The sequence below is a fragment of the Petromyzon marinus genome, unplaced genomic scaffold, assembly GCF_048934315.1.
Source record: "Petromyzon marinus isolate PM22_M1 ecotype Great Lakes invasive population unplaced genomic scaffold, UKy_Petmar_22M1.pri1.0 PM_G_Scaffold_76, whole genome shotgun sequence".
Classification (NCBI taxonomy): Eukaryota; Metazoa; Chordata; class Hyperoartia; order Petromyzontiformes; family Petromyzontidae; genus Petromyzon; species Petromyzon marinus.
In genome coordinates, this window is record NW_027423031.1 from 654,291 (window position 1) to 670,301 (window position 16,011).

The 16,011-nt window shown below is 49.8% G+C and overlaps 1 protein-coding gene across 1 annotated transcript; it reads right to left on the reverse strand.

Moving 5' to 3' along the window:
- Positions 1-384: 384 nt before the first annotated feature.
- On the reverse strand, positions 385-7,029 carry LOC142920779 (uncharacterized). Its single transcript, XM_076062852.1, has 5 exons — positions 6,849-7,029; positions 6,408-6,528; positions 5,795-5,985; positions 5,105-5,174; positions 385-1,073 (listed from the first exon to the last, which is right to left on the reverse strand). The coding sequence occupies exons 1-5, from the start codon at positions 6,931-6,933 to the stop codon at positions 827-829; spliced, it is 714 nt and encodes a 237-aa protein (XP_075918967.1). The 5' UTR covers positions 6,934-7,029; the 3' UTR covers positions 385-826.
- Between the last annotated feature and the right edge of the window lie 8,982 nt (positions 7,030-16,011).

Here is a 16,011-nt window from a genome sequence, read left to right on the forward strand (position 1 = left end):
TTTTAAAAAATATCTATTTTTATAGCAATATATTGGGGGGGCATTTTGACCATATTTGATTATTGTGGGGGATATGTCCCCCACCAATATATTATAATTATTATAACATATTATAATTATTATAATATATTATAATTACGGCCTTGTGTCAATAAGAGATTTGGAACTTTGGTGACTGCAGGAAATAATAATAACAAGAGGACACGCAGAGAGAGAGAAAGCTCACTTATATTCTTGATTCTTTCGGTAAAGTCACCACCACATAGAAGGGAAACAATAAAATAATAAAAATATAAAACAATAAAATTCTCACGACGTTTCGACTGCAACACAAGAAGCAATCATCATCAGGTGTGAAAACCACAGCAAGAACATTTTCTTGCTGATGGTTTTCACACCTGATGATGATTGCTTGTGTTGCAGTCGAAACGTCGTGAGAATTTTATTGTTTTAAATTTTTATTTTATTTTATTGTTTCCCTTCTACGCGGTGGTGACTTTACTGAAAGAACCAAGAATATGAATCCCCGCAGTCAAGAAAGCATTAAATCAAAAGCTCACTTAATCAAAGAAACTGAGTAAAATTTTTAAATGTAATGCAATGCAACACAGAGAGTCGATCAACACACAATAAACGCATAGCCTGGTAGATTACTTTCTTACAAAGATTGCTCAACTAAGCGAGATTATTAAAGTGAACGCAACCAGGCGAGGGCAGGAGGCAAGGCCCCGCGTGGCTAGGCCCCACGTTGTAAAGTTCCAACCTGGACATCGATTCCCATGCTCGCTGCTACTCAACTGACATCCCTACGAGAGAGAGCGAGGCTCTACCTTGGTAAACAACAACAACAACAACGACCACCACAACGACCACCACCACCACCATCATCACCACCACCACCATCACCACCACCACCACCACCATCACCACCACCACCATCACCACCACCAACATCACCACCATCACCACCATTACCACCATCACCACCAACATCACCACCACCATCACCACCACCATCACCGTCGTAGTTGTCGTCATGGCGACCCCCGGCCAGCAGGCTGCTGTCCAAGTCACTGTAAGAAGTGAGGACAGTGAGCGAGGAGTCAGACTCCGTACTGGGGCTCAGCCACTTGGGGAAGATATCCAAGTGACATTTCTCTGACAGATCGATTGCGATTTGATTTGCGATAAAAAAAATATATTGAGTCAAGCTCCGGTTCGATATTCACTGTGTAATCGATGTAAAACACGTGATGGAGTCATTTCCACGTGATACCACCGCAATATGAGCTGCTCTGGATGTTCTCATGCAAGAATGAGAACTTGAATTGCTTCCAGCGTGTATTTATGAAAATGTTCTAATTGAAATAGAACATCATTGGAAACCTCATTTGCCAGTAACAAAATATGATAATTGGTTTTTCACCCTTTTATCTTGCAACAAAACTGACACCTTTTTTTACAAGGAGTCATGTTTACATTGACCACAATACCTGTGGTCGGAACGCAAACACAAAACAACAACTCTGATAATGTAAAAAGGGTAAAAAAACAATGATCATATTTTGTTACTGGCAAATGAGGTTTCCAATGGTGTAAATGATTCACCCCGAGCTCTCATACTCTGATGGTGCATTGCCTTTGAGTTGTGCGCCTTTTGACGTCATCTGGTCCAACACCAACGTGAGACGAGGCTCTAAAGAAAGCTGTCTCGGGTGTGGACCAATCAATTTCAAGGACAGTGCCACATACATTATCAGAGTTGTTTTGTGTTTGCGTTCCGACCGCAGGTATTGTGGTCAATGTGAACATGACTCCTTGTAAAAAAGGTGTCAGTTTTGTAAAAAACCAATTATGAAATAGAACAATCAAACATAGAACAATTGTTAAGTGAAATAAATAAAGACACGCACAGAATCACAGCCTTTGCGATTTGCTCATCGCATTGTTCAAATTGCGATTTCGATTTCAGATCGATTCATCGTTCAGCCCTTCTACATACCTGGTGGTGGTGATGGTGGTGGTGGTGATGGTGGTGGTGATGGTGGTGGTGGTGGTGATGGTGGTGAGGGTGATGGTGCTGATGGTGGTGATGGTGGTGGTGATGGTGGTGATGGTGATGGTGGTGATAGTGGTGGTGATGGTGGTGGTGATGGTGGTGATGGTGATGGTGGTGATGGTGATGATGGTGGTGGAGATGGTGATGGTGGTGGTGATGGTGGTGATGGTGGTGGTGATGGTGGTGATGATGGTGGTGATGGTGGTGGTGATGGTGATGGTGGTGGTGGTCGTGATGGTGGTGATGGTGGTGATGGTGGTGTTGATGGTGGTGATGGTGGTGATGGTGGTGGTGATGGTGGTGATGGTGGTGATAGTGGTGGTGATGGTGGTGGTGGTGATGGTGGTGATGGTGATGGTGGTGATGGTGATGGTGGTGATGGTGGTGATGGTGATGGTGGTGGTGATGGTGGTGGTGATGGTGGTGATGGTGGTGATGGTGGTGGTGGTGGTGGTGGTGTTGGTGGTGATGATGGTGGTGATGGTGATGGTGGTGGTGATGGTGGTGGTGATGGTGGTGATGGTGGTGATAGTGGTGGTGGTGGTGATGGTGGTGATGGTGATGGTGGTGATGGTGGTGATGGTCGTGATGGTGGTGATGGTGATGGTGGTGATGGTGATGGTGGTGATGATGGTGGTGGTGGTGGTGATGGTGGTGATGGTGGTTATGGTGATGGTGGTGATGGTGATGGTGGTGATGGTGGTGGTGGTGATGGTGGTGGTGGTGATGGTGGTGATGGTGGTGATGGTGATGGTGGTGATGGTGGTGATGGTGATGGTGGTGATGGTGGTGGTGATGGTGGTGATGGTGGTGATAGTGGTGGTGGTGGTGATGGTGGTGATGGTGATGGTGGTGATAGTGGTGGTGGTGGTGATAGTGGTGATGGTGATGGTGGTGATGGTGGTGATGGTCGTGATGGTGGTGATGGTGATGGTGGTGATGGTGATGGTGGTGGTGGTGATGGTGGTGATGGTGGTTATGGTGATGGTGGTGATGGTGATGGTGGTGATGGTGGTGGTGGTGGTGATGGTGGTGGTGGTGATGGTGGTGATGGTGGTGATGGTGATGGTGGTGATGGTGGTGATGGTGATGGTGGTGATGGTGGTGATGGTGATGGTGGTGATGGTGGTGATGGTGATGGTGGTGATGGTGGTGATGGTGGTGGTGGTGATGGTGGTGATGGTGGTGATGGTGATGGTGGTGATGGTGGTGATGGTGGTGATGGTGATGGTGGTGATGGTGGTGATGGTGATGGTGGTGATGGTGGTGATGGTGGTGATGGTGATGGTGGTGATGGTGATGGTGGTGATGGTGGTGATGGTGGTGATGGTGGTGGTGATGGTGATGATGGTGGTGATGGTGGTGGTGATGGTGGTGGTGATGGTGGTGATGGTGGTGATGGTGATGGTGGTGATGGTGATGGTGGTGATGGTGGTGATGGTGGTGGTGATGGTGGTGATGGTGGTGATGGTAATGGTGGTGATGGTGGTGGTGATGGTGGTGATGGTGATGGTGGTGATGGTGGTGATGGTGATGGTGGTGGTGATGGTGATGATGGTGGTGATGGTGGTGATGGTGGTGGTGATGGTGGTGATGGTGATGGTGGTGATGGTGGTGATGGTGATGGTGGTGATGGTGGTGGTGATGGTGATGATGGTGGTGATGGCGATGGTGGTGATGGTGGTGGTGGTGATGGTGGTGATGGTGGTGGTGATGGTGATGATGGTGGTGATGGTGATGATGGTGGTGGTGATGGTGGTGATGGTGGTGATGGTGGTGGTGGTGATGGTGTGATGGTGGTGATGGTGGTGGTGATGGTGGTGATGGTGGTGATGGTGATGGTGGTGATGGTGGTGGTGATGGTGGTGATGGTGATGGTGGTGATGGTGGTGATGGTGATGATGGTGGTGGTGATGGTGATGATGGTGGTGATGGTGATGGTGGTGATGGTGGTGGTGATGGTGGTAATGGTGATGGTGGTGATGGTGGTGATGGTGATGGTGGTGATGGTGGTGGTGATGGTGATGATGGTGGTGATGGTGATGGTGGTGATGGTGGTGGTGGTGATGGTGGTGATGGTGGTGATGGTGGTGGTGATGGTGATGATGGTGGTGATGGTGATGATGGTGGTGGTGATGGTGGTGATGGTGGTGGTGATGATGGTGTGATGGTGGTGATGGTGATGGTGGTGATGGTGGTGATGGTGATGGTGGTGATGGTGATGGTGGTGATGGTGGTGATGGTGGTGATGGTGGTGGTGATGGTGGTGGTGATGGTGGTGATGGTGATGATGGTGGTGGTGATGGTGGTGGTGATGGTGGTGATGGTGATGGTGGTGATGGTGGTGATGGTGGTGGTGATGGTGGTGATGGTGGTGATGGTGGTTATGGTGGTGATGGTGATGGTGGTGATGGTGGTGATGGTGGTGGTGATGGTGATGATGGTGGTGATGGTGATGGTGGTGATGGTGGTGATGGTGGTGGTGGTGGTGATGGTGGTGATGGTGGTGATGGTGGTGGTGATGGTGGTGATGGTGGTGGTGATGGTGGTGATGGTGGTGGTGATGGTGGCGATGGTGGTGATGGTGGTGGTGATGGTGGTGATGGTGGTGATGGTGGTGATGGTGGTGGTGATGGTGATGATGGTGGTGATGGTGGTGATGGTGGTGGTGGTGATGGTGGTGATGGTGGTGATGGTGGTGGTGATGATGGTGATGGTGGTGATGGTGGTGATGGTGATGGTGGTGATGGTGGTGATGGTGGTGATGGTGATGGTGGTGATGGTGGTGATGGTGGTGGTGATGGTGGTGGTGATGGTGGTGATGGTGGTGATGGTGGTGGTGATGGTGGTGATGGTGATGATGGTGGTGGTGATGGTGGTGGTGATGGTGATGGTGGTGATGGTGGTGATGGTGGTGATGGTGGTGATGGTGGTTATGGTGGTGATGGTGATGGTGGTGATGGTGGTGATGGTGGTGGTGATGGTGATGATGGTGGTGATGGTGGTGATGGTGGTGGTGGTGATGGTGGTGATGGTGGTATTTACCTGCACACGACATTGACACCATCACTCATCTGCAGCTTCTCGTGGTCCAGGCTCGGGGCGCCTCCTCCTCCTACAAACAACAACAACAACTTTACACTACACTATACACTACACTATACACTACACTATACACTACTATACACTACACTATACACTACACTTTACACTACACTATACACTGCACTGTTCTTTGGCAGTCTCCTGCCCCGAGTAGAGGACTGTCCACCCCTCATGGTAGCAGGAGCCAGAGCCGGTCCACCGGACCTCCTGAATGCCGCATAGATCCAGGCGGTACCGGTCCAGCTCCCGACAGAGGAGTGGCAGCCTCTCCTCCGCAGTGAGCGTTCGAACATTCCATGTGGCCACCCGTAGTGGCTTTTCGACACACATACATACACACAGACAGACACACAGAGACACAGAGACACTCACATACAGACACTCATACACACATACATACACACAGACAGAGACAGACACAGAGACAAATACACAGACACACAGAGACACAGGCACACAGGGACACTCACATACAGACACACATACACACAGACAGACAGACACACAGAGACACACAGAAACACATACACAGCCACGCAAACATACACATAGACACACAGAGACACAGACAAATACACAGAAACACACAGACTGAGAAACCCAGACCCACACATAGACAAAGCCACTGACTTGTCTTCAAGGGTAAGACCTCAACCACGACCCAGGGCAAGGAGATTGGTGAGGCCACCGGTGATGACGATGAAACGGTGGCTCTGACGCGCAGCTGATAGCGGTCACCGGGATGCCGCAGAGCTGAGGAGACATCGCACCGAGTCTCTGTTGTGGCAGCGCAGATGTTCCGCCAGTGGGCTCGTCCATAGCTGCACAGACAGAGACACGGGGAGGAGGTGGTGAGGAGTGGGTGGGTGAGTGGGTGGGTGGGCGAGTGAGTGAGTGAGTGGGTGAGTGGGTGGGTGGGCGAGTGAGAGAGTGGGTGAGTAAGTGGATGCGTGAGTGGGTGGATGAGTGAGTGAGTGGGTGAGTTGGTGAGTGAGTGGCTGGGTGAGTGAGTGAGTCAGTGAGTGAGTGGGTGGGTGAGAGAGTAGGTGGGTGGGTGAGTGGGTGAGTGGGCGAGTGAGTCAGTCAGTGAGTGAGTGGGTGAGTGAGTAGGTGGGTGGGTGAGTGAGTGGGTGAGTCAGTGAGTGAGTGGGTGGTTGAGTGTGTGAGTGAGTGAGTGGGTGAGTGACTGAGTGAGTGGGTGAGTGGGTGAGTGAGTGGGTGAGTGAGTGAGTGACCATCTCACAGTTTGCTCTCCACTCTGTAGGTGACGCTGCTGGTGGCGGGGTTCACGTCAGCTGGTTCCCAGCGGAGTTGTGTCAGCAGGTCTCGAGACTCCACGCGCACATTCAATGGGGAAGCCGAGGCTGGGGAGATGGGCAAACAGCACTCAGTGTGCGCTAACCACTGCACCACCGCTCCCCACACACTCACACAAAGTGCGCTAACCACTGCACCACCGCTGCCCACACACACTCACACAGTGCGCTAACCACTGCACCACCACTCCCCACTCACACAAAGTGCGCTAACCACTGCACCACCGCTCCCCACACTCACACACACAGTGCGCTAACCACTGCACCACCGCTCCCCACACTCGCTCACACAGTGCGCTAACCACTGCACCACCGCTCCCCACGTCCACCACAACCTGGCACCCGATGTATCGACCGGCCCGGCTCACCGTGGCTGCTGCACCACGTGACGAGGTGGAGGAGGAGGAAGAGGAAGAGTAGGCCAAGTCTAGAGACGAGTTGACGCATCGCCATGGAGCGATCTTTAGTCACGTGGAGAGAAATTCGATTCCCGGTTCGATTAACTATACTCGCATCGATTCTTAATGGGATAACATTAGGAATCGATTATTGTAGAGTAACGGATGTATAGAGTCGATTTCATTTGGGATAACATGGGAATCGATATACGGTTGATTAAGCTAATTAAATCGATTTCCGTTCGGATAACATGAGAATTAAGCGGTCGAAAATTAATCTTAATGAATCGATTCCTACTTTGATTACATGAGAATTGAACATGATCGACTATCGTGTGTGGGTGTGATGCCCACCTGTGTGTGTACCTGTGTGTGTGTACCTGTGTGTGTGTACCTGTGTGTATGTGTACCTGTGTGTGTGTACCTGTGTGTGTGCACCTGTGTGTGTACCTGTGTGTGTGTACCTGTGTGTGTGTACCTGTGTATGTACCTGTGTGTGTGTGTACCTGTGTATGTACCTGTATGTGTGTGTGTACCTGTGTGTGTAACTGTGTGTGTGTACCTGTGTGTATGTACCTGTGTGTATGTGTACTGTGTGTACCTGTGTGTGTACCTGTGTGTACCTGTGTGTGTGTACCTGTGTATGTACCTTTGTGTGTACCTGTGTGTGTACCTGTGTGTGTACATGTGTGTATGCACCTGTGTGTGTGTACCTGTGTGTGTACCTGTGTGTGTGTACCTGTGTGTGTACCTGTGTGTGCACCTGTGTGTATGTACCTGTGTGTACCTGTGTGTGTACCTGTGTATGTGTACCTGTGTGTGTGTACCTGTGTGTGTACCTGTGTGTGTGTACCTGTGTGTGTGTACCTGTGTGTGTACCTGTGTGTGTGTGTGTGCACCTGTGTGTATGTACCTGTGTGTGTGTACCCCCTACCTCCTGTGTGTGTACCTGCATGTGTACCTGTTTGTGTGTGTACCTGTGTATGTACCTGTATGTGTGTGTGTACCTGTGTGTGTGTACCTGTGTGTACCTGTGTGTGTACCTGTGTGTGTACCTGTGTATGCACCTCGCGGTGCCGGACGGGCAACTCTGTCGTGGACAGTGCTGTGGGGGGAGGTCCAATTTTGATTGGCTCCTCCCCTCATGGCGTCTGTGACCACCACAGGGGCTAAACGGGGGCTCTGGACGGGTGCGAGGGGCTGGTAACCCCTCCATCTTCAAAAAATTACCACGAAACTACGACTTAAACTTAAATATGTAACAAATAAGCTTGTGCCGGAGGCCCCGGGGTTGACAGGCGTCTATGACGTCTCCTGGCCAAACCCCAATTGGCGGAGCCAGGAGATTGAATCTCAACCCTCGGGGCTCCTCCAGAAACAACGAAAAGCCATTTCGGATGGCCACGTGGAATGTTCAAACGCTCACTGCGGAGGAGAGGCTGCCACTCCTCTATCGGGTGCTGGAACGGTACCGCCTGGATCTCTGTGGCATTCAGGAGGTGTGGCTCTTCTTTTGAACAAAAGAATGAAGGGGGCGTGGGAGCGTGGCGGTGAGGTGTGGGAAGCTGTAAGCCCCAGGCTACTTTGGGCTTGCCTTCCCATCAATCGGAGGCGAGGATTGGTGGTCGTGGTTACTTATGCCTCCACCGAAGACGAACATCCGTGGAGGGATGCAGGCAAAGCCGATGAGTCAGATGCCTTCTATGACCTTCTGTCACAGGTGCTGGCTAAAGTGGCCCCTCGGGATAGAGTCATCTTGTTGGGTGACTTCAATGCCCGAGTTGGTCATGATGCTGGCACCTGGCCTGGAGTGATTGGAGGGCATGGGCCGGATCAGCTTAATAACAACGGTAGGAGGCTGCTAGATTTTTGTTCAGCCCATGGACTTGTAATTACCAACACGCTGTTCCGGCATCGGCGCATCCACACATCATGGATGTGTAGTGTTGTAAGGACGAGCAGACTTCTTTAGGAGGCACACTCTGTTTATTGTATTATTTCCTTATACAACGCTTAACACACACAGAGGGATATTCGGTCCCCTCACCCGATACCCTAGGGAGGTACAGCCTCCGGACCTGGCGGGACTCACACGTCTACCGCTAACCTCCTTGATACCTGAGGTACACAGCCTCCGGACCTGGCGGGACTCACACGTCTACCGCTATCCTAGTCCTCCGGCTAGGACCTAGGGGAGGCTATCTGACCCACCGCTGGCCCGGTGGATCCTGACCACTGGGTATGCCGAGCCTTAGCCCTTAGAAGGGCTGGAAGGCTGGTCCAGGGTCCTATCTAGGCTTCAGCCCAGTCTTCTGTCTTCGTGCAGGGAGAGAACTCCCCGAGGTCCGTTGGGTCACCCGTCTTATACTCCTTCGTGGCCAGGTAGAACCAATCATACATTCCCACGTGGAACCGTCTGATTGGTTCGTACCAAACCCTGGCCACAATCCGTTTCACCTCGACTGACCCCAACCGTTGTACCCAGGGGTAATGCTGCACTGCCCTGGTGGCAATGCAGGTTACGCAACAGCGCGTAGTTAACACCTCTACATCACCCCCTCCTTCGGAAGCTCCAGCGTTCCCGCTGCAACAATGGGAAACTCCGAAATTACCAACGGTAGAAGAATTGTGAGTGTGCCTCACGAACAACAAGAACAATAAAACCCCTATAAATACCCCCCTTAACAACATAACGTATGTACAAGGCACTAGACATGCCAAAAAAACATAACAACCGGCGAGATTTCGCGCACGTGCATTTCGCGGGACCATCGTAGGGGATGGCAGGCTTTGTCGGCGGCACAAGGGAAGAAGGAGGATGAGCCAGAGCATCCGGTGGGCCTTTAGGCATCTCCATGGGGACACCTGCTGCTCCACGGTCCATTGAGGCCGAACGTGGCCTGCATGGAGCCGTCACTCCCGCGTCATCTGCAGGAGGAATGACACGCCTGCGCTGTGGGTTAGGCACCAACGGGGCAACATCCGGCTCGTTGGACGCGTCGCACACTCGGCCCCCGTGTCGTGTGTGTTGTGGAGGGACGCGTGGCATGACGAAGGGTTTTAACCGAGAGGGGTGAACGCACCAGCGACGCCGTCCCAGCTAATTTTAACACATTGGGGACGCAGGACTTCCACTACCTCAACCGGGCCTCGCCATGGTCTGAGGAGTTTGGTCGACGTGGACACCGGCACCTGGGGGCAGTGGAGCCATGCCCTGTCTCCCGGTGCCCACCGATGCGTGTACGACCGAGGGTCCCGCAGTCGCAAATTCGCCCGTTGGCGGGAAGCCGAATTTTCAATGGCGGACTCCCGTGCCTCGGCCAACTTACGGAGGTTGAATCGCAAGTGGTCAACGAGCTTTGACTTTTGCGGTGGCTGTTCGATTTCCAGCCGAACGTCGGCGGGAGGAAAGGCATCCCTGCCGTACATTAGAAAGAACGGGGAAAATCCCGTCGCCGCGTGAGGTGCCATATGGTATGCGGCGAGGACCCCCAGAACCTGCAAGTTCCAATAGAGGTGGGATTCATCGACCTGATGGCATAACATAGCGGTGAGAGTTCTATGAAGGCGGTCCACCATGCCGTCGGTCTGGGGATGGTAGGGCGAAGTGCGCACTTTCTTAGTGCCCAACAGGCGGCACACATCATTTAGCAAGGCTCCCGAAAAATTTCTTCCCTGATCGGACAGCAACCGTTCTGGTGCGCCCTTGTCCAGGACGTAGCCTTGAACAAAGGCGTCCACAATGGCCGCCGCCGACTGGTTGGGGAGGGCCCAGGCCATAGGCCACCGTGTAAAATACTCTACCCCAACCAGAAGGTACTTATTACCCCGTGGCGTAGTAGGAAAAGGCCCCAAAATATCGAGAGCCACCAACTCATTTATACGAGAGACCGAAATGGGTTGCAGGGGTGGACATGCCAGTTTAGCCGGCGGTTTACGTTGCGCACAATGGGTGCATCCCAGCAAAATGTCAGTGACCTCGCGCAGCATGCCCGGCCAGAAAAATTGCAACCGCAACAACCCAATGGTCTTATGAACACCCAGGTGCAATAAACGCTCATGCGCCGCCCACATGGCCTTGCATCGCAAGGCGGATGGCACGACGATTTTATGTTGACACGAGTCAGCATCCCGATGCATCAACAAGCCGTGCTTCATGACAAATGAATTAAATTTGCCCTGTCTTGGAACCGCATTATTCGCGTGGCGACGCAACCTCAATAACGACATGTCCTCGCCCTGGTGCCGACCCCATTTGGCCAAAGTTAGCCCCAGCAAATCGTCACTGGCCATTGGATCTGCATGATCCAACATCGGCGCTGAGGCGGCGGGAAGTGCGGCTGACACCGTTGTGAGAGGCGCGACCTGCGCAGGCAGTGGCGGCTTACAACGGCCCGAGCCCAAAAAACACACACATTTTTGAGCCGGCGGGAGGCGAGACAACGCATCGGCATTCGTGTGTTGTGCACCCCTACGGTAAGTGACATTCGTGTGTTGTGCACCCCTACGGTAAGTGACATTTAAATCGTAGTCCTGAAGGACTTCGAGCCACCGAGAAAGCTGCCCGGACGGTTGGTCAACCCGCAGAGCGTACTGTAAAGCCGAATGATCAGATCGCACGGTAAAATGCTGACCATACAGGTACGGCCTGTATTGCTGAATAAAAAAAACAATGGCCAGCAGCTCACGTCTGGTCACACAGTATCTTTGTTCAGCAAGAGAGAAGACTCTGCTACCATAGGCAACAACCCTTCCAATGCCATCAACTTTTTGGGACAGAACACCCCACTTCTGACACCAGTTGTAGTGTTGTAAGGACGAGCAGACTTCTTTAGGAGGCACACTCTGTTTATTGTATTATTTCCTTAAACAACGCTTAACACACACAGAGGGATATTCGGTCCCCTCACCCGATACCCTAGGGAGGTACAGCCTCCGGACCTGGCGGGACTCACACATCTACCGCTAACCTCCTTGATACCTAAGGAGGTGCAACCTCCGGACTTGGCGGGACTCACACGTCTACCGCTATCCTAGTCCTCCGGCTAGGACCTAGGGGAGGCTATCTGACCCACCACTGGCCCGGTGGGTCCTGACCACTGGGTATGCCGAGCCTTAGCCCTTAGAAGGGCTGAAAGGCTGGTCCAGGGTCCTAGCTAGGCTTCAGCCCAGTCTTCTATCTTCGTGCAGGGAGAGAACTCCCCGAGGTCCGTTGGGTCACCTGTCTTATACTCCTTCGTGGCCAGGTAGAACCAATCATACATTCACACGTGGAACCGTCTGATTGGCTCGTACCAAACCCTGGCCACGATCCGTTTCACCTCGACTGCCCCCAACCGTTGTACCCAGGGGTAATGCTGCACTGCCCTGGTGGCAATGCAGGTTACGCAACAGCGCGTAGTTAACACCTCTACACATACATGGAAGCCATCTAGCACTGCTAAAGTGAGAACAATTAAACATAATCTTTGGGGCCATCCCTTGACATGATGAGGCTGTCTCTTACAACTGCTGTTAACTTGTCCTAACAGACGAGGATGATGATGACAATGATGACGATGATTTTGATGAGGACGAGTGGGAAGATTGAGCTGGCGAGGCTGCTACCTACCCATGTCTCTCCGGACCCCTCCGCCTCTCCACGTTCCAGGATAACGTTAAATGTGATCCGTGCCCCTCTCACCTTCAAACCAACATTCATCTCTCACCGGCTTAGCCTGTCTTTACCCCCATGCCTCCACCTGAGTGACACCAGCATGGGCATCGTGTGTCCACATTGATGTGAGCACCACCAGGGCCTCTAGACCTGCATCAGAAACTTGCCCACGACAGGCCCCCTTAATCCTAGAGAAAGAAAAATAGAGATCAACGTTTTTCAAAAGTTAAGCGTTTTAGCGCAACGTGTGGTTGAGCCTTTCAGCTGCACACACTACATGAGCATTTAACACTTTTTTTCGTTGGGGGTTCTTATCAGTATCGATTTCTCATGTAATTAAGCGTTCATTTAATCTAATATAAAATAATATATTTATTTGAATGTGTATGAAATGGGCTCAAGACCACTGCAACATTCACTGCAATGTTATAATTGTTTTAAATTGCGGCAATTCATCTAATCACGAGGTGTAACTAGTAGCACCATTGTTACACCTATATCAGAGAGCCACCTTGCATTTTTCGTTTCACTTAATTTGGATTCGACCAACTCTGAGAGTGAAATATAAGTAGCACATGTCAGATGACTGACACGCATTGAACTGCTCTAATGGAGCACATGAATGTGCTGGTTAAGTGTGACCTCTTGCAGAGATGCCAGAAGATATTCCCGTGGTGTTTCTCGTGGCATCTTTACTAATTAAGACATCGATCTGCTGCCAGGAGGAATTTCCCTGCCTTGTGTATTGGCTTCGATATTCCAATTCGGAGCATTAGTTATGCATGCAGAAAAATAGTAAAATAAAAAATACAACTGCATATTAAACATGTGCTTAGACACATTTGGCTAATCAGGGTGGAGTCTAAGGTGAAACTGGCTGTTTCCTACTGGAAAATTAATTAAGCAACTGCACTCTTTGTTTGACTGTAACCATTTCTGTGTAAAAAAATTGCATTGTCTAAGCGTATCAGCTTTCCCTGTTCCTTGGCTGTTTGCTCTGAGTCTGGCTTTTTTGTGCCTTTGCCCAAGGCTTGCCATCTGCATGTCTCCATCACACCCGCGTTTTGAATGAGAGCTACACTTTTCCTTGCTATTGAAAAGGTCACCTGCATTATAACTTAATTTTGGTCTTGCTCTGGATCTAAATAATATAATTCCTAAGTTCTGTAACCAAGTAGGTTTGGTAAACAGGACTTATTGGCTACACAACTTCTGATGTGTTCTCTTTACATTTTGTATCTTGCTGATTGAGTATTCTGAGCCAAATTTGACGGGTCACCAAATGCTCAAATGTGGGTTTGGTGGTCCTTATCTCTGTTAGCACCTCCGAGCTAGTTGTGGAAACTCCATATTCCATTGGTGGGGCCATTCCTGTCTATAGCACCATCACAATTGAGCTTCTAGTAAGTGGAACTTGGTCAACTATGTATTTGGAGTCAAGCACTCTTATCCCCTGGCCAGTTAATGTTAAACATGATGGCATTCTGTGACACAAGATGTGTTCTTTTGATGATCAAAGCAGCCCCTTAATGCTTAGAGTTATTTGGTTTTAAAACTTTTGACTGTGACATTTTAAGCAAAGGTGTCCGACAAATAGCTAAAGTATGCCACACGATGAGTGTGGAAATTAACTGCAACATTCACAAATAAGATTGTTGTTTTGATTTAAAGCTGTCGTGACTGCAGGGATTCATATTCTTGTTTCCCTTCTGCGAGACTTTACCGGAAGAACCAAGAATATGAATCCCTGCGTTCACGAAAGCTTTAAATCAAAATGTATAAATAGTGTTATTCTTCTTGATTTGAAGCGTTCGTGACTGCAGGAATCCATACTCCTTGGTTCTTTTGGTAAAGTCATCAAGTAGTAGTTACAAAATAAAATAAATCACGACGTTTCGGGTGCAACACAACAAGCGACCGTCATTTTATTTTATACCTACGTGACTTTACCGAAATAACCAAAGAGTACGGTGTTATGTTGATTGCGTGCACAGTATAATAATAATAATACGCGAGTCTAGTGTCCTGTTTGTCAGTTAAGTTTATTTACATTTGAGCTGTGACATTGCCCCAACCATACAATCTGTCTTGTTTAAACAGAGTTGGCGTCGTTCCTAGTTCCCATTGCATCACGTGGCTGTTATGGTTAAATTAAGGACATTTGTTTGATCCCATGTATACGAAATTTAAGTTGTTGCATCTTCACTGGTGAGATGGAGTTGTCTTCTAATCGGAAAGTTAAAGATGTATGCTGGACTTGTTATTCTTGAAATGTTGGTATTTTTTTTTTCATTTGAACGAAGCTCAATTTTTATGAAAGGTTTATTTTTTTTCTCAATTAAGCCAACTTGCAGATATCCAGAATGTGAAAACTGCATGGCAATAAATTACACTTCTAATGTTGCTGTGTGTAAATAGTTATTTGTGAAGCTAGTTCATTTTAACCACAGCTTGCAATATTCACAAGCAATAAGTCATTGTGCACCACTGCCAATGCAGTATCACCAAATATTTGCTTTAGGATTTTTTATCGACCACTTCAGCCCAATTTTAAAAGTGTAGTGACGCAGTTCGGAGACAGTAGTAATTGGAGGCACTTTTATTCCACACACAATGGGGACCACACACACCCTACGTGGGTGTACACTGTGTATATATCTCAAACAGAACCGTCCATCGTCAGCGGCACTATCTAGCTAGAACAGTTGGCAGGCTGTCTTAGCTAGCGGCATCTGGCGATGGTGAAGACGGCTGCGATGATGGTGGCGAGACGACAGCACGGCGAGGGAAGCCGCTTCCGGCGACAGCCCCGAGCTCTCGCCCGGGGCTCCCTCTTATCCCCCCGCCGTGGCCTGGCTCCGTCCTGGCCACGCCCCCCCTTCTGGAAGCTAAGAGCAGTTCAGAATCAGAATCAGAAAGGGTTTTATTCGCCATGTAAGTTCACACCGACACGGAATTTACTTTGGCAGGATGGTGCATACATTCAACATATAGGAATCTAAAATCTTAAATAAGTTTAAAACAAGTCTTACTATAATAAGGGTTAAAAGTCTAACACCAAGGGGCTGAAGTATATAAAATTGAATAAATATCGAATATAAAATAGCTTTAAGATATAATTTAAAAATAAAAAATACAAATAGGTTAACATAGTTAATATCGGCAAGGTGTCATTATGTAGATAAAATGTTAAAAACAGTGTAAGCCCTTGGCCTTGTTTAACAGGCCAGCAGCAGATGGGAAGAAACTGTTTTTATGGCGTGAGGTTTTGGTCCTGATGGACCGAAGCCTTCTGCCGGAGGGGAGTAGCTGAAACAGAGAGTGTCCAGGGTGGGAGAAATCGGCCATAATCTTCCTCGCTCGCCTCATGGACCTTGTCGTGTGCAGGTCCTCGAGGGTTGGTAGATTGCAGGCAATTACCTTCTCAGCAGTGTGGATGATACGCTGCAGTCTGCTCTTGTCCTTGGCAGTGGCAGC